General features: G+C 43.5%; 1 protein-coding gene across 1 annotated transcript in view; it reads left to right on the top strand.

Moving 5' to 3' along the window:
* Nucleotides 1–18,722, top strand: part of MBNL3 (muscleblind like splicing regulator 3) — an 82,772-nt gene extending 64,050 nt beyond the window's left edge. Inside the window, 6 exon segments of the mRNA XM_042479483.1 lie at nt 7,684–7,734; nt 7,736–7,835; nt 10,173–10,208; nt 13,093–13,187; nt 16,515–16,588; nt 18,243–18,722. Coding sequence (XP_042335417.1) covers nt 7,684–7,734; nt 7,736–7,835; nt 10,173–10,208; nt 13,093–13,187; nt 16,515–16,571 — 339 coding nt within the window. The 3' untranslated portion in view covers nt 16,572–16,588; nt 18,243–18,722.
* The last annotated feature ends 1,165 nt before the right edge of the window (nt 18,723–19,887 follow it).

Below are 19,887 nucleotides of genomic sequence, written 5' to 3'. Positions count from 1 at the left end.
TATAATCTGTCTTGGAAGCATTGGCCTCCTCTTCTCTCTCATCCATCCAGCCTTAAGACTAAGCACAAAGAGCTATTTCTGCTGGAATTTATAAGTTGTTTGACATTACAGTGCGCCTGCGTCATACGTGGGTGTGCTATACGCAGCTTTCAGCTTATGCTGAAAGACGCATGCTGGAAAATGCAATTGGGTGTGCGCGAGCCTCATTGTTTTCAATGGGGCTCGAGCATTCATGAAATTTCCCTTACGTAAGGGAAGGGTGCGCTGTATTTTGCTTTGCTTCATCCTTTAGATCCTTTGCTATATGCCCCTAAGTATTACCCTTGACTTATCCATGGGTCATATCAAAATCCATAATTTCCTCCTCGACTTATACATGAGGTTGATTTATAGTCAAGTATATACAGTATTCATGTCGCCCTCAGGTGTAATTGAAAAATAATTTTGATAACAGCCAATGAACTCTTTCTTCCCATCCCACTCTAAAAAGATGCAGCTTAGGAGAGAGAAAAAAATACAGTAGGATCCCCTCATTTGTTAGAGGCACAGGAGCCCTATGTAAGTAGAAAAATAGCAAATTAAAAAACTGATGGGTTTTATTAAAACCTGAGAAAACATCTCTCTAGGAATCTCTAGGTCCTCCAACAGAAGTCTGTGGTCAACATCTGCCAAAAAGTGACCATAAAATTGCATTGGGGGACCTACAAATGGCTAGAGAAGTGTTCCTCTAGGAATGTCTAGGTCCTCCAGCGTGACTTCTGGCAGACATTGACCATAGAGTCATGCTAAAGGACTTAGAGATTCCTAGAGAGAACATGTTAATCAAATCCGTGAACAATCAAAGCCGCAAAAGTCAGCATGGCAAATATGGAGGGTAGACTGTAATGGACTCATTGGGAAAGACATTAATGCTTGGAAAGGTGGAGGGAAGTAGGAAGAGAGGAAAGCCACATGCCAGATGGATGATGGGCTCTATTAAGAAGGTCACTATGGGTTTTATAGGGTTGCAGGAATTAAGCAGTGCAGTGGAGGACAGAGGGTCTTGGTGATGTCTTATCCATATGGTCGCCATGAGTCGAGATCGACTCGAGGGCAGTTATCAACAAAACAACAACTGGCTATGAAGACAAAGCCAGAGGTGTCTGAAATCCTCTTGTTTGCACTAGACATAAGACAGCTGGGGTGTTCAGTAGCTCTGCAGTAGGTCCAAGCACTGGTAAATGTCTTTAGCAAGGCATACTTCCATATGCAGAAATACTGCACTGTGCCAAGCCGTGCGGGACTGCAGCCCTTGAGTGTTTGTACATACGATGGAATGAAGCCAGATCTGTTTCACACCTTTGGATGGAAACACCTTCGAGGAAGCCCTCAAGGAAAGTCAGTGGCAGGCGGGAAGGAAGATGTCATCCAAGCCCACGCTGTGTTGGGCATGTCGCCCTTCTCGCTGGGTGCGCAAGCCTGTGTGTGTGCGCGTAGGACCGCAACAGATACACAGCTGGAAGTCTCCTGGCTTGTTTGGCATGGCTCACTGGGTCCTGGGAGCTCTGAGCTGTTGTGTATAAAAACAGGTTTGCAATATTTATGCAGGAAGAAAAGGGAAAGGAGCAGAGGAGAGGTGGGTGGGTTGGTTGGTTCTTGGCTTTTTGAATGTGAAGCTCCCATTACAACGAGTAATACAGTCGAGAGAAGAGAAGGGGCAGTCTTACTCTTCCCTGTATTCTCAGGCAAAAGCAAACTGTTGGCAAACTTCTTGCCATCTGGATGTTGCTTGGGCATACGCATCCTGGTTTTCATCTCTAAAATGTTGGAGGATATGAATTTCCAATCCATTCCTGCTCATAGTGGTGCATCTTGTGACCCTTCAGATCCTGTTGGATTGCAACTCCTTTCCTTCACCTTCCTTCAGGTCCAGGTTATTTGAAGGGCTGTATTCTTCCTTATGAACCTGCTCACATCTTGAGGTCTTCTGGGAAGGGCCTTTTCTCTGCCTCTCCACCTCCACTTTTGAAAAGATATGGTGTAACTTTATGCTCACTTGCACTATGCCTCCGCATTGCGGAACTGCAATGTGGCACAGCCAAATGTACATTGTACATTCATGTGCAGTGTGAAACAGATTTCACACACAACCATGGGAGCAATGCACAAAGATGCAATAGTTCACTAGTTTTCTTCTTGAGGGAAGAAAAAGATCATTTTAAGCTTTTTCTTCCCATTGTAAGGACGTCTTCCAAAAAGACTCTGTTTTGGAAGAGTTTTTGCAAATTGGAAGCTACTCTGCACAAAATTCTCATCCAGTTGTTTTGCAATACAACACAGATTTTCTATGCCTAAAATAAAAATCCTGTATACAAATACTGTTCAGAAAATCTGTTTGTGATGGAAATCAGGCATGTGCAAGTTTTGCACATAATAAACATGCAAATTTTGCACACAATAAGCCTTTGCAGGAAGCAGTTTTTCCTAATATTTCTATTCTAAGAAGTATTATATTGTAAACAGAAAGTGCTCTATTCCTGGACAAAACAATAATGTGTGGATTTTGTGCAGAATAAGTCCCAAACTGCAAAATATTCCTAGCAGTCCAGGATTCTTCTCAGAAGGCTTTTTCAGCCCTTGAAAAAGATGTTTCCTGGCCATTTTCCAAATAGTTTTGAATATTCTTCCTGTGTCAAGAACTAGATGACTTATAGTCCTCCCAAGAATGACTAAAAATGTACTCAGGGCCACTGGGATCCTGTGGCTTCCATGGATCTACTTAGATGGATAGTGTATTCAACACCTTGGATAATTCCTTTATCGTTTAGATTAAAATTCAGATTGGATTTGGCTGGATCACCAATAGACAAGGAAGCTACCAGTCGCCACTACTAAAATCAGGTCTATCATATACTTTGCTCACCTGTCTTCCAGGATCTGGGTACCTAGATCTCCTTGAACTGATTCATTGGGAGAGCTACTGCTGATAACATTGACTGGCTTGCTTGCAGAGCTTGCAAAAGTTACTTTTTTGGGGGACTGTGACTTGCTGGATCCTCCAGGTGACATGGCCATGCTGCCTTTGGAAACTCATGGAGTTGTAGTCCCCAAAAAAGCTGCACTGTTGCTCCAGGTACTGAGTGGTAGGAAATGTCGGTGTTATCTTAACATCTCAAGGTGCAGTTTTGTTGTTGAGACACGTTCTTTGAGAGATGAGTAACAGGCCGGGTGATATGCCACACACCAGGTTTAAAGCATCCTGCACATATGCACAAACGCTGCTTTGGATCTGATGGTGAAACCAGTTTGACAAGCCGCAGTACCGTGACATGACAGGTCTTCAAAGAGAAAACACTTGTCGGGAAGTGCCAACCAGCAGGGCGGAAGAAACGAAAGCAGTGCTGCCCTCTGAGCAGAATGTATCCTGTCCCTTGTGGCGCTGAACCATACATGCATGCACATGCGCTAACGCCCATGCGCAAGAACAGGAGGAAAAAATCAAGGGTGCCAGTGAGCCACTTGTTGTGAATGAATCTCAGTTTGCAGTTAAAGTTTACATAACAGCCAAGGTGACACAGTGTAGTGTATTAGGCTCTAGATGTGTAACTGCACCACAACTGACCATTCAACTCACCTTGGACTCACTGCTGAGCCATTGTGGGACCCCCTTCATGACCATTCCATGACTGGATGACCGTTGGGAGGAGGACTGAAGAAATGTTTGTTTATGCCCCTGAAGCCAAAGACAGGATGGTCACATTGTATTACAAGATTTACCGGGGTTTTCCAGAGGTCTCAGAAGATGTTATCATTTTGTGTCTGGCTATGAGGCTAAAGCCAGGTCCTTCTCCAATTCCCCTCCTCTACTCTCCATCAGCCATGGAATGACCATTTGGGGGAGACTATTGAGGGAAATCCACGCAACCTTAAGGGATTTGAGAAGGAAATACCAATCTCTGCAATGCTCCCAGAAAAGACATATGCAACATAAGGCTACATACACCACTAAGAGGATGGCATTAACAGAATGGTAGCCCACTGAGTCCCAATTCACTCAATGGGTCATTCTTCACAAGACCCTTTAGCCAAAGAGGCTGAAGTGGTTCAGACATAGCGTTCCATGATCTGGCTCTTTCCAGATGGCATTGACTACAGCTCTCATCAGCCCCAGCCAACATACCCAGCCATTGGGGGAAATGGAAGTTGTAGTCCCCAACGCACTGGGCTTGCACCAAGTTGGAGAGAAACTGCAGGCCTAAGTTATTTGCTCAACATCTGTAGCAAAAACATGCATGGAAATAAATCAGTGTCCCTTGGTTTGTCTGGGGAAAGTTGTGGATATTGTTTTTTCTGTTTGGGCAGCCATTTTGTAGCTTTTCTCAAAACCAGTAGTTACCCTGAATAAATCTAGGGCATGGGGAAATTTGGGATCTGGGGTTCAAATCCAGTCCTTCTGGGGTCCCAAGTGGGCTGGCTAAGATTTTCCAAAGGGCCATGATCCCTTCCTTATAATATTATCATGTCAAGTTTCCCAGGTATTGGACAGATGTTGTTATCCCAATATGCCTCTCCTATTACTAAGCTAGTGATGGAAAGACCCTGAGGCTAAAATATGTAGGTATTTTGGGGGTTGCCCTTTTTGCATTTGGCTTTGCCCCTCATTGTGTCGGAGAACATATCTGGAATTCAGTTTGCATCTTGGACTAATGGAATTCCCAACTCTCAGCTTAAGTGATATTGTAACCTCCTTTGTTGGTCTGTTTGCTGAGTTACTAATCGTTTGGACCTGGCCTTTCCAAAGAATTCAGAGAAGGTAGGAGTTCATGATGCACTTAGTTTGTGTGAAATTGGCTTGGTGTCACTACATGTGATGCCATGCTATTCCAGCTTAGCTATAGCTTTACGTCTCCTTCCTTCTCCTCTGGCCATCTCCATAAAGCCAGGCTCAAACAACGTTTCAAGTCCTAACACTGGGCATGTTGGAGTCCTCTTATGAATGGAGAAAGAAACATAAGGATAAATATAAGGATTTTGGAATAGCTCAGAAGCTAAAGCCAGTTTGGTGTTGTGGTTTGAGCCTTGGACTAAGACTCCAGGAGAGCAGGAATAAGAGGCAGAAGGTTGCTGGGAGAAAGGTGGCATATAGATAAATAAATGATTGAACCACATATAGCACAACCCTAGAAATGTCTCCTCTCTATATATCCCAATAGGTTCAGTGGGGTTCACTCTCAGGTACCTAGACTACGACTTTGGAGACCAGGGTTCAAATCCTTGCTTGGCCATAGAAACCCACTGGGTGATGTTAGGCAAGTCACATACTCTCAGCCTCAGGAAATCTCAAAAGAGGTTCTTTTGAGATTTCCGCCATAAGTCAAAAATAACTTGAAAGGCACACAACAACATGGGTGTAAGATTGCAACCATGTTGTTGTTGTCGTCGAAGGCTTTCACAGCCGGCATCCATAGTTTTTTGTGGGTTTTTCGGACTATGTGATCATGTTCTAGAAGAGTTTATTCCTGATGTTTCGCCAGGATTCTCTGAAGATGCCAAAGCCACAGATGCTGGTGAAACGTCAGGAAAAAACTCTTCTAGAACATGGCCACATAGCCTGAAAAACCCACAAAAAAACATGTTGTTGTTTGTTTGTTTATATAGCATGATCACCATACACGCTACTTTGCAAGTAAAAGAGCAACAACAACAAAATCCAGCCTTGCCAAAAATGTACAATCTAAAATACACATGCACATGAGTGTGTACATGCACACACACATACATAGTGCAAAGAACCATGTACATTGATTGCGCTATATAAATAAACAGCAACAACATGGTTGTAGTCTTACACCCACGTTGTTGTTGTTGTTGTTGTTGTTGTTGTTGTGTGCCTTTCAAGTCGGGAAAGATTGAGTAATACAAATATAAAACTAATACAATGCAATGTAAAACCAAGTATCCAGATAGAAGTGCAAAAAACCAACGTTACAATATAAACTGGACCGACAAATACACATAAACAAAGTAAAATTGACCACGATAAAACAGTGTTAAAGTAAAATTCCCAAAGTTTGGGGGTAAAAAAGAATATTAATTGATATCTGAAAACCACGAGGGAAAGGAGCTGTCCGCAAAATGTTCAGGGAGGCAATACAGCTGCATCCTTGTGCAACATGTGCGTTCATCCATCAGTATATGGGAAGTCTAGTTGTGTAGATGTGTAAACCAACAGTTCCCATACAGCTTTGGGGCAACATTGGTATTAATGATATGTTCTGGTGTAAGGAGTCCCACAGCAACCTGTTGCTAGTATAGGATCCATGTCAATAGTTACTTTAGCAAAGCTAGCACTATTAACATTAGGGTTTCTGCTCATCGCTTATGTTGATCTTCTTTTAGTAGCTGTTTCTCCTTCCTTCCTTCCTTGCTTAGATGGTAATCTTTTTTAAAATATGTGGGTGTATGTGTTTTAATGCTTGTTGCCTGCAACTGCTTTCCAAACCTGCCTTTGAGAAAGTGAAAAAAATCTTGGTTTCTCCTTCTCTTTCCTTTCCTATAAAATCAAACCCAAATGGTCCATTCTGGACCACAGTTTTGCTCTCCAAAAGTGAACCTGTTTGAAAGAGCCTAGATATATCCAATTTTTGCTTGGAGCACTTTGGACATTAAAAAAAAAGATGGTGGGGAGAGGTTTAAAGTTTCGGGAGAAAGGTTTCCCAACAATTTTATTTCTTTGGAGGATCTCACTTTCCTTCTTTTGATGGGAGCCTTGGCCTTCAACCTTGCTTTAAAATCTGGATTGTCATTTGTAAGAAAGACATATCCTGGGCATTTCTCCTCCTTCATTTATTCATTAGTTTATTGTCCTATTTCACTTTCTTGGACTGCACTAATGTCTTGTCTGGCGAGTTTTAGAAAGTCCCGTTTCCCCGTCTCCCGGAGCGTAGCTGAAAGGTGCAAAATTGAGACCATTGCTCCTCAAATATCAATTCTTCCCCCCAACCTGAAATTTCCCCAAACTTCTAGCATTGCAAACTTCAGTCGAGCATTTAGAAATGGCGTTTTGGCATCCAAAGAAAAGGTGGCATGCAAACAAGACCAAGGATATGTGAAGACCAGCAACTAGGTGTGGATGGTTTTCAACGTCTCTGCAATGCTAGAAATTTGGGAAGGAAAACGTCATTGGGGGCAGAATCCTTGTTTCGAGGCAATGCTCTCATCCCTTTTACTTGTAGCAACACCCCAACCTCCCTCAAATAATAATAATAATAATAATAATAATAATAATAATAATAATTTATTTATATCCCGCCTCTCCATCAGGACCAAGGCGGTGTACAATATTAATAAAAATACAACAGTATAAAATAAACCCTTTGTCCCTCCTACCAACACAACAGTTCAAATTCCCTTATAAGAATAAATAACATCCCATTGTTGAAATAACCAAATCAATCACATAACACAGAGAGATGGGTACATGGAATATTCTGTATGGGGACCAAGTTTATTACTATTAATATTATTATTAAGAATGTTCTGGCACAGTTGCAGGTGATTTGCAGGCTTTGTGGTGTCTCTCATCCGACCGGTACATTGTCTAAAATGGTATCCATCTCTTCTTTTTTTTTCCCCCTTCCCTTCTTGCCCCATTTCTACCTCTCCACAACCCCCCAAATTTGCCTCGGTTTCCCCCATCTCCAGGCTTTGCCACCCGGTGCACTTCAACCTTTACCAAAGAGGCCAGCACTTGAAAAAAAACAACGGTGCCACCACAGTCTTTAACCCAAGTGTTTTCCACTATCAGCAGGCCCTCGCAAACATGCAGTTGCAACAGCCGACGTTCATCCCGACAGGTAGGTCCTCTGGGGCATTCAATGCTTTCTTAAGTTTGTGGCGGGTTGTGGGGTGGGACCATTGCGTTGATGTGTTTGAGGGGGTTTTTTGCATGACAGTTTCCAGAATCCCCAGCCAGCACAGCTGTTAGAGAGAAGAGGGAGAAAAATCAGTGTGGAAATGTTCCTTTCTTGGATGACAAGTCCCAGAATCCCCAGTCAGTATAGGTCTCAGAGAGAGAGAGAGAGAGAGAGAGATGCAGAATGAAGAGATGTTCCCTTTTTTGGATGAAAGATCCCAGAATCCCCAGCCAGTAGATGTATCATAGAGAGAGAAATGCAGAGTGTAAAAATGCTCCCTTTTTTGGATGACAGATCCCAGACTCCCCAGCTGATAGTTCCCCAAAGTTATTTGGGCAGCTGAGAGAATCTGGCAGCAGTCCCCCTGCCAAAAGTAACTTTTCTACGCTCTGCATTGTGTTCTTGCAATGGGCCCCGAGCCAGAGATGTTCTCGGGGGATTGCGTATCGCACCCAGGAACGGCACTTCAAAACAATTCCTTGTTTGCTCAAGGTTGCAGCGTTCCTGTAGATTTATAATTTTCTTTCCAACCACGCCACAAAGGAGGCACAAGATGTTCTTCAGAGCACAAGGTGTATTGATGCGCTTTTAGGAAACGGGTGGATTCCTAAGAGACTTGTGCAGAATGTGCATTTGGCAACCTTTAGATGCCGATTCTTCCCATCCTGATTTCTTTTTGGGGACAGAGAGGGAGAAGAGAGGCAGGGGTTCTTTGTTTTGTCTTTGCACCAGAGGAAAAAAGCAAACCATTTTGCCTTTCTGCTGTTCTTTCTTAGTAAATTAAATAGAGAAACGTTGCTCCTTCCTTTTCTCTCCGATTCTCACTGCCTTGTTTTTCCTTCTTCTTACATTTCTGCTCAATTAATCGCAAATCAATTCCTGGATTCTTTGGCAGTTTTTAAGGCCAGAGTCTATAGCCATATGGAACATAGTCCTATGGATAGTCATAGCACAACCGTAGAAATGTTTTAAGCCCGTCAGAGGGGCAGACGGAGAAAGCCACAAGCCTTACAAGGCTAATGCACAATTTTTATCCCGTTTCCAACTGCATCTGCGCTGCAGAAATAATCCAGTTTGACACCCCTTTAATTGCCGTGGCTTAATGCAAGGGAATTCTGAAAATTGTGAGTTGGTGTAAGTTGCGCCTGTTAGAGCCATCTGGTGCCACAAACTACAAATCTCACAACATTGATCCATGGCAGTTAAAGTGGTGTTAAACTGGATTATTTCTGCAGTGCGGATGCAGCTGTCCAGCCTCATTAGTGAGGAGGAGAGGTGATTCAGACCATGAAGTAGCCGCTGGACTCATCTCAGAGGGGAAAGAAATAAGAATGCGCTTCCAGATGCTTTCCTTTTCCTTCCCTCCAGAGCTTAAAGCACTTGCAACTTTATGGTCTGAATTGTCTGGGAGGAAGTTTTGGGATGCAGTGCAAGAACAAGAAAATAGTGCCCTCTGCTCCCAATTTAAAAAGGGAGACATGTGCGTGTGTGTTACCCTTACATATGCATATCGTGAACAGGATGCAGGCAACAGTGTGTACAAATCGCACCACAAAGGCATTAAATATTAGTGATGGAAATCTTTCAACTGTTTCCTTCTGTCATGCAATGACAAATCATTTCTGTACTTTTCTCCCTTCTGGAAGAAAGGGGGGGGACCCCAATATTTCTGTGCCAGATTTCCCACATCCAAAAGTATTCTGCACATAAATATACATGTTTTTCTGCTCAGAAACCACACTTCTTCTTTTTTTGGCCTAGTACTCCATATGTACTTTTGCACAGAATAACCCCCTGGAACACTTTCAGGACGTGCAAATACTGTGAAAGCACTCCACCAAGGTCTTGCCGTTGTATTATTTTTTCCATCTTAGTTTCCTGTGTGTTGCAAAAACCCTTTTTTGTATCCAAGAAACGAATAACAAGTGCCTGTTTTTTTCCCCTCGCTACTTAATACAAAGTCATCCAGGTTAGTTAGGAGCTCTGAGTGTATGTAAAAACAAAAAGGCTTGCTGCCAAGAATCCAAGAATTACTCTCTTTTGCCATAATGTCCCAAGCTGGAACAGGAAATCTGTTTCTGTTAGGCCAAATCTGAGTTGTGCATGCACGTTTGCGATAGAGGCCATGGCAGCAAACAATTCTCACTGACGGCAGTCTGTTTTCTATGAACTTTTAAAAAAAGAGATTTCTTTTTTCCTCTGTTAACATGTTAACTGCTTCACTAATGAAATGTCCCTTCTATTCCATCTTTCCACGCTTCACTGCATGGTGCGCAGGGTCTGTGCTCTGCATGACTCCCACAGCAAGCGTTGGTAGGTTTCTTTCCTCCACAAACTTCAACTTTTCCTAACCTGAACAAGGCATTTATGTTTCTTCCTCCGTGTTGCTAGTGGGAAGGAGAGGGGAGGATGGCGGGGCGAGATGCAATGTGTCCATGATGTGCCACAGCCATCCATAAAGGCTGGGATGGTCATGCCCCTTTTCATACGTACACAGTGAAGCTAATTCTGAAAAGTGCCTCTTTTTGACAGATCTTGTCCACAAAAAAATTGTTACCTATTTGGTTATATCGCCCTCTCTTTGAATTGGCTTTGTTCCGCCCTCGATTTCTCTGTGTCACAGTAGGATGCAGTTCACTGTGCGATCACTAATTGGCTAGGACTATGTGATCGATAACTTATGTGATCAATATGTGACCACTAATTGGCTATGGGATCACTGCGTGATCACAAATTAGCTGGGACAGCCATAGATGCATTGCCCTCACTCCCAATGACCTTTCCCTTCTCTGACTGGCTATTTAATGCTCCAGCATAGCGCAATCTGATTGACTATGTACCGCTGTCACATAGGCACATCCGATTGGCTATGTCCTGCTGTCACCTCAACCCATTTTCTCTGTGATCCCTGACTAATGTGAAAAGAAATCATGGCTGCGGACATATCTGGTGTTTCGGGTTTTATGTTTTGTTTTTAAAGGGGGAATATTCTCCCGGTTAAGAAGGTTTAGAGAAAATATTTCTACTGTCTTCCAAAAGTCTCTGTTTTTAATGTTTTTAGAAATTGATAATGATGATGATGGGGGAGTATTATTGTTAGCCGCTTCGATCTGTTTGCAAAGCTCTACTGATGAGCCAACCTGGAAATGATAAGTCCCTAGCATTCATCCTGGTTCTGTGACAAAGACAAAGACCTGCCCTTGTGGGAAATCGCAACATGTCTTACGGACACACAAAACAACCCACCATATTGACATGAAAGTGAATTCTTTATGACTACCAAAGAAACAGGGAGAAAGGTTTAGTGGAGGAACCAAACACCCTTCCCCTCCTATGACAATTTTAAATTGGGTTATTGATTTTGGCTTCCCTCTTTGGATTTGACTCTGGTTTACATCTTTTGTGTAACTTGCAACCAGGCCTCCATGCGCCATCAGAGCTCAGAAAGGATCCCGCTTTCTTCCCTTCCAGGCTAGCCATATAAAGAAATAGCTAAAATAGACTTGGATACTTGGGCCACTCAAGAGTTTACTCATAGGGCTCCAATGCTTGCGTTTGCAAGACGGCAGGTGCTGGTGATCGGAGTCGGAGTTGAGGCTCACATCCCTTTCAAAGGGCCGCATCCCATTGAACTCCCCAACTCCTTAGGTTTTCCAAGTAGACCACTGTCTCAGTATAAATGTCCCCTTGAGTTTTTTGGTATCTGCCCCATTTCAGTTCCCCCACCTGGATATATGCAAATATATAGCAGAATTGCTCTCTTTTCCATTTGCCCTTCCTGGGATGCAATTGGGATGTTCTTGGTCATAGAAGGATCCAGGGCAAACCAAACGTAGCAAGATTGGACCCGTGTCATTTTTGTCACAGAAACAAAGCAGCTGCATATGGTTGCAGCCAAGAGGCTTTGTGGTGCAGCTGGAAAAACAAACAAATACCCATGTGCCATAGAGCAGTGGTTCTCAACCTTCCCAATGCTGCGACCCTTTAACACAGTTCCTCATGTTGTGGTGACCCTCAACCATGTGTCTCCATTTCCTAAGACCATTGGAAATACACTCATCCCTCCATATTTGCGGCTTTGATATTTGCGGATTTGAATATTCATGAATTTGATTAATATGTTCTCTCTAGGAATATCTAGGTCCTCCACTGCAACTCTTTAACTGAAAGTTGCACTGAAAGACCTAGAGATACTAGGCCTTTATAGCTCCTTCGGCGCAGTTCTATGGTCAGTGTCTGTTGGACGTTGACCACAGAGTTGCACCGGAGGACCGAGAAATTCCTAGAGAGGTGTCCCCTCAGGTAAAAACATGGTGTTTTTGTTATTTGTGGTTTTTCCATATTCATGGGGGTCTTGTGCCTCTAACCCTAGCGAATATGGAGGGACAAGTGTATGTGTGTTCCGATGCTCTTAGGCAACCCTTGTGAAAAGGCCATTCGACCCCCAAAGGGGTTGCAACCCACAGGCTGAGAACCGCTGCCATAGAGGACGTTGCAGGTTACAAAACCACAGCGTGCCTTGGGGCCATGCAACCATCACATGCACCTGGGCGGCAATGTCTTGTCTCAACGCTCACTCGAAAAATTCATTGTATACTTCTGGGATCATAACTCAGGGGGGCAATTTTTCAGAGTAGGGCAGGGACCCAGTACGGGCCTATAAGAACCCACGAGTGCAATCTGCCACGATCCGCCTTGGTGTCTTGCTTTAAGTAGCCAAGGCCACCAAATATCCCCACATTAACCAAGGCTTTGCCTAGCAGTTTGCACCTTCCCTCCCCATCTTTGGAAACCTGTCCCCTACCCCCAACCCCAAGTCCAACAACCTCATTGTTCTGCTTATAAATGTCGACATAAGTCTTGAGAGTATTTTAGTTTTGTTTTCTCCTCCTTAAATGGAATTGTAATTGGCTTTCCCTTCCCTCTTTTTTTCTCTTTTCTTTATTTGTTTCCCCCTCTCCCCCTTTCCTTGCCTCCTCCTTTGATGCTGTTTTCGCTTTGCACCGTGATTGCATGCCGCGGCCCTGGTGTTCCCTTCCGTGATGTCTCGCACGCATACGCATACACGCACGCACACACAAAATGGCTTGTTGCTGTGGTTCCTGACACATGCGCCTCCCTGCCACATCTTGCCATGGTTCCATAAAACGCTCCGCCCTCCTGTTATGTCGCTTCCATGGCTCCCTACCGAAAAAAGTTCCCATGATGCACGGCGCTACGCCCACCACTGTGTCTGCAGCAACAACACCCGCCACCAGCGTTCCTTTCGCTGCAACTGCTACAGCCAATCAGGTTTGGCCCTTTCAATAGCTTTCTTTTCACAGTGTTCGGTTGCGGCCGGAACGGGATGCGACCCCGATCCCGCATGGGGCAGAGTGGGGTTATGGGACGGGGTTGACCCAGGTCACTTATGGGGGATGACCTGTCGGAGAGGTATGACAAAACAAAAGCAGGAGAGAAATGCAACTTTCCAAATCGTTCATTAATTCGAATGTCCAACATATTTTGAGAAGAATCTCTTAATTCCTTCCTGAGCGCATCAGTTCCATGCGTCTTGTCCATCTGCCATAGGGCATGGCAGTTGCGACAGATAAATCCTGCATTTGTCATGCAGGCTGAGTATCCCTTATCTGGAATTCCAAAATTCAAAGTGCAGTTGGCCCTCCTTATCCACAGGTTCAACCATCGATGACTTGGAAATATTTTAAAAACATCCGAGTTCCAAATAGCAAACCTTGATTTTCGCCATTTTATAGAAGAGATGCCATTTTACTATGCCATTGTATTTAATGGGACTTGAGTATCAATGGATTTTGTTACCGTGGGGCATCCTGAAACCATCAACAGTGGATACAAGGGCCCACTTGCACTTCAGAATCCAAAATTGGCCCTCGAACTCACAGCCCCAATGTTAACAAGGGACAAATGCGATCTTTTCTCTCTCTTTGACAAGTCTTAAAGGGTTGTTCATTGCTCCGGTGACTCTGCCCCATGGGGGATGGGATCCTTCGAAAAACAATATATATATATGTGTGTGTGTGTTTGTGTATTTACGATTGGTGATGGGACAAGTACCTTTTCCCACCTGGTTCTGGTAGTGGGCAATTGGGGGAGGCATCAAAAAGTAGATCCATATTTATTTATTTATTCTTGGAAAAGTCAGGTCCAAGAGCAAAATGCTGCCAGATTATATCTCTATCCTATCTCTTGATTTGTGCGACTTCTGCTTTTTGTTCTGCAGCAGAAAGGCTGCATCAAGTGCTCCTTCCTTGAAACGGTTCACATTTTTCAGCTCTGGGCAGAAAGCAGAAGTGAGAAGCTCAATATCTTTATTTAAAAACAGAAAACCAAATTGCAATGTTTGAATTTTAATGGGAAAATATCATTGTTTGTACAGAAAGTTGTGCCAATGGGACGTTTATCCAATGTTATTCGGAAATATTTGGGACCACGACTGTCTTTTCTATCTCAGAAGGAAATCAAAATGAAACCCATTGCCAAAAATAAATGGGATCACTGCTTCTGCACCAATCCTAAATACGTGGCATCAATCCATCCTCAACCACCTACCCCAAACCCAAGATATGCAGTTGGAGAAAGCTAAATGGATTGGGAAAGATTTCAACAGAACTGCAATCTTGGATGGATCTTATTCTTCCCCAACCTGGTACCCTTCAGACATACTGGATCATAGTGCCCATCAACCCCAAAACATCCGGCAAGGGGATGATGGGAGTCATCCAGTACTTCTGGAGTGGACACTCCGGTTGGAGAAGGTCATTAAAAATAACTGTGGCTGCATGCTTAGTGCTTCACACACTTCACCTTTCTAATTGTTTTGCAGAGCAAGGGTGGGAAACCTCAGGTTATAGGGCCAAATCTGGACCTCATAGGGCCCCAGTTTGGCCCTCTGGAGTTCCCCAGATGGCCATCTCATGCTATCTTAATTTGGTGGTTTCCCGCTGTCTCTATAGGATTCTCTTCCCATCTAAAGGCTTTTCCTAATGATGGCCAGGGAGAGCCTTAAATTTAAATATGCTAATAATTTGGGCCTCGATCCGTTCACTCCGGAATATGACCCACAACTATTTCTCCAAAATGGCATGTGGCCCCCCAACCAAAAGAGGTTCCCCACCCTTGCTACACAGGACTAAGCCAGTATCACTTTTCTTTCCTGGGTGCCAATAGCTATATGGAGGCTCTGAGCTAAAAACAAACCTAAGTGCCAGTCTTGAGCGGGGAAGATTGCCAATATGGTTGAGCTATGCAAAGGCTGCAAAGTGCACATACAAAAAGAGAGCATTGCTTTAAGCTGCACCTTCTGTGTCCTTTGTCTTTGTTTCTTCCATTTTCAGGGCCATCCAATCATTCTCATCCCAACTTTATTGGGGACGTCAATACTCCAACTATAGCTATGCACCCTTGGAGTTAAAAGGGATACATACACAGGACAGTGGCCTCTCCTATTATACATGTCCAGGCCTTGGCACCTTTCTGATTTGGGCTAGAAGGGCAAAGTATTTTTCCACAAACCAGGGTTTGTGAGTCTTGGTTGCTCAGAATGATGGTCCAACTTGTGCCATGGACTTCAAGTGATCCAAAATCCACTGAATTGAATGAGTGAAATGAACATTACCCCCAAGATGGACAACGGCACAATGTCCAGGGCAGTTTTCCAACTAAGAGGGGCCATAGTTTGGCTGTAAATACCAGAAAGTACCCTTTCTACCCCCAAAAAATCAAATCTGGAAGAGGTTTCTGCCATTTTAGAAGGTTTAGAAGGATCTGGATTTGGAGCACAGACAAAGGGCCCTTTCATACTAAACAACTATAGTTCTGTGATTCCACTTTGCCTGCCATGGAAACATCTTGCGGCATCCTGGGATTTGCAGTTGGTGATGCACCCCCAAACTACAAATGCCAAGAGTACGTAGGATGCAACCACGACAGCTACAGTGGTATTCAAGTACTGTAATTGTAGTGCATGGAATGGACCATAGAGCACTTGGGTGACTTTTGCATGGCTTTGGCTCCATCTTATGAAATCCTGGTATTTTGAGTTTGATAAGGTATTTCTCTGACAGAGAGCTCTAGTGCTATAAGTCCGAGGCATGCACTTAGATACGGCTACCTCCTCCACCAAACTACAAATCCCAGGGTTCTGTAGAATGGAGCACTGTCCACTTAAGCAGTCAACAAACTGCTATAATTGTACAGCCAAACCCATTCACGCTACACAGTGATAGCACTATGATGCTACTTCCATCCTGTAGGACCCCAGGGTTTGTAGTTTGGGGAGGCTCTGGAGGTTTCTGGCTGAGAAATCTTTAAGTCCTCCTCCCTAAACACTAGATCCCAGGATCCCATAGGAAGACACCATAGCAGCTGTTGGAGAATCATAACGCTACAATGGTGTAGTGTCGAAGGGCCCCAAATTTGCATTCCTAGAAGCCTGGTGGAGTGGAAACAATGCATTTGTGGATTGTTGTTGTTGTTGTTTCAGGTGGGTACACAAGCCCCCAGAAAGACATGGGGGTTGCAGTGTCCCCACCCCAATTGAAGGAATATCTTAATGGAAATCTTTCCTTTCTTCTCCCTCGCCCTCTTGTTTCGCTGCAGATATCCCAGTTATCGGTCGATGACCTAAACAGCAGCATGTTTGTCTCGCAAATGTAGATGCAAGCAACAGACCGGTAAGTTCTTCTTTGGCGTCAACCTTATTGGCAACACACTGGGATTATAAATTGACCTCATGTATATGTCGAGGGCAAATTTTGGGGCCCAAATTATGGATTTTTATATGACCTGTGGACAAGTTGAGGGTAAGATGTAGGAGATTATCGCACACAGATGGGATAGAGACATTGATCACTCGCCCATACTTATCCCGTCATTATCCCGTCCAGGACTGAGATAGCGTGAAAGGCTTTCAAAAGGTAGCGCCGAGCCTGCCATTAACCCATCATTAAAGCGGTATTCCAATAGCGTGAACTTCCATTAATGCAAAATGCCAGCCAATGTCACGTTAATGACAGGTTAATGACTGGATCAGTGCGCCGTCTTCTGAAAGTCCTTCCTGCAATCGTGCGGGAAGGATGGGATAGGAACAGGACAAGGACAGGATAACTCCCATGTGATAATCCCCCATGAGGCATGTAACAAAGGGTCAAAGGGATGAAGAAAAGGAAAACGATGCCAAAGAACCTACAAATTCTAGCATGGATAACTGTTTGTGCTCACCCTATAGCAGGGGTAGGCAACCTGCGGCCCGCGGGCCAGATACGGCCCGGTGAGGCCTTGGGACCGGCCCCAGCCCGGTCCTGCCGCCGATTGCCGCCGGGGCCTTTGGCATCTTGCGCGCAGGGGCAAGGGGGGCAATTTCTATAGACACCTCAGAAACATGCATTTATATTAACATTTTTTAAAAAATCAGCAATTTTTTTTGCATATCCTCCACTTTTTTAAAAAAAGTGTCCACCATTTGAAAATGTTGTCCTGCATTTGTCCCAGTTTATTTATTTATTTAAAAAAAATTTTTTAAATTATTTAATTATTTATTTTTTGGCTTCGGCCCCCCAGTTGTCTGAGGGACAGCAACCCGGCCCCCGGCTCAAAAAGGTTGCCTACCCCTGCCCTATAGGCTAGATAGATGAGAGAGTAGAAGGAGGTCAGTGATTCCAGAACAGAGACACTGTATTTATTATTATTATTATTATTATTATTATTATTATTGTATGCACATTACTTGAACTTATATTTAAAAAGGAACCATTTCTTGGTGAAACTCAGAAGTATAATGATGAGGATGATGATGATGATGATGATGATGATGATGATGTTGATGATGATAATAATAACAACAATAACAATGAATCAGTTTTTTTGGGTCAATTTTTTGACTAAAATTCTAGACTTACACTTGAGTACAGTAGACCCTTGTTATATGCTGGGGTTTGGTTCCAAGATCCCCGCGGACAACAAAATCCATGGATGCTCAAGTCCCATTAAATATAATGACATTGCAAAATAGTGTCCCTTATAAAAATTGGAAAATCAAAGTTTGATATTTGAAATTTATACTTGAATCCATGTATTTAAAAAATCCATGTATAAGAAGGGCTGACTGTATACACAGTATATATTAATATTTTGAAGCCATGGATGCTTGAATTCATGTGTAAAGGATCCATGGATACAGTGGGGGCTGACTGTATACTGTTAAAGAAGCAATGCTTAGGAACGCATGCGCTTTGTGAACTGAGCATACAAAGGGATCTTGTAGCACCATTGAGACTAACTGAACTGTTAACTGAGTTATACATGTATTTTCCTTTGCTCTTTCTGCAGCAAACCGTGTTGAAATCCTGACCCTGAAATCACGGAGATACCTGGACTTTTCTCTCTTGGTGAGAAGCTGCAGCCGAGGCTCTCTGTATGTATGCGCCCAACTTTTCCTCCTTCTACATGATCTTCTACAGTAAGCCTCTTTGCAGCCGACACGTTAACCAAAAACTGATCCATGGGAATGTCAAAACTTTTTGTTGTTGTTGTTTTTTAAGGAAAAAAAACACACACAAAGCACTCTAGAAAAAAACAATTAACAAAACAGAGTTCTCTATAGGAGATTGCATAGAAGTAGAGAACTATAATAATCATAAGACTTTTATAACACCTTAACTTTAACACACTTTAAAAACAAAAACACACACAAACACGCAAACTCTTTTTCCGTGACTACCATCAAGACGAAAGTGCTCCGGCACCGCGGACTTGAATCGTTTTCTTGTTCTCTTGTCGATGGATAAATGTTTCGTCTGTTTTTTCAAAGTGTTATCTTAACTGTTTTGTTTACATCCTAGTCTATATTGATTTGTCGGAGGAAAAAAAGAAAGACAGAAAGACAAAAAAAAAACGAACTGGTATCATAATCACATATACAAAACACCTATTTTTGGGGGGGGATTCATTATCATCATAATGTCTTACATTTTCATATTACTGTGGTTGTTATGGGTTTCTCTTCTTTCCTTTTTCGTTTTTTCAAAGACAAGCTAAGAATGTTCTAAGTGGGAAATGGACAGACGTGCTTTTAGAAAGGTTTTGGAGAATGTTTGGACATTTGCTGAATTTTTGTTGTACTCTATAACGGCTGGCGGTTGTGTTTTTCACTCACACACACACACACACACACACAGAAAGAGAAGACACCGACACCGCCGCCGGAAATCTAGACTCCGCTTTCGAAACGGAGTCTCTAAATGTTACGGGAAGGGACAGCCGTTGAATTTCGGAAGAAGCCAGGAAGTGAAATGAAGCGGATAGGGATCGACTCTTCCAAGAGCCAAGAGGATGTTTTGCTCCAAGGGCCTGAAACATTTGGGGAAGGGTGGGGTAGGGCTTTCCATCAAGTGCCATTGTCTGCTGCGAATGGCGCACAAGTGTTCTCGGTATTTTTGAGCCGACGGTATTTCGAGTTGTAAAGTAACAACAGCAAAATTGTATCGGGTGTAAAGGAGCGCACTGCCCTCTGCTCATCTGCAAACCCCACTATGATAAACACAGAAAAGGGGGCAGCTAGCGGAGTCCATTATCAGGGAGAAGGAATCCACTCCAGGTCTTAAAGTTCGGACCGAAACCCAGCGCGGATCGGTCACCCTACTTGGATGGAAGCCATCCGCTGCCACTGGCAAAAGAACAAAAAATGGGGATGAGGTCTTTAAAAGATAAGGAAGGACGAAGGCTTCGTTTTGCCGTTAAAAGATAAGTGACCGATCTCCGCGTTCCCATCTCAACCCAGAAAAGTAGCACCAAACAGCAAGCAGCCATGGTTCTTACTATCTTTGCAATGCTGGTGTAGAAGTGAGGTTGAGATTGTAATCCATGTGTTTAGTGTAGAGTTGGAAGGGACCTCAAGGGCCATCCACAGTGAAAGCATTATTGAGAGGTGGTCATCCAAACTCTGTTTAAAGATCTCCAAAGAAGGATCTCCAAA

This window comes from Sceloporus undulatus, chromosome 7, assembly GCF_019175285.1.
Source record: "Sceloporus undulatus isolate JIND9_A2432 ecotype Alabama chromosome 7, SceUnd_v1.1, whole genome shotgun sequence".
Lineage (NCBI taxonomy): Eukaryota > Metazoa > Chordata > Lepidosauria > Squamata > Phrynosomatidae > Sceloporus > Sceloporus undulatus.
This window is presented reverse-complemented; position numbering and strand designations above follow the sequence as displayed.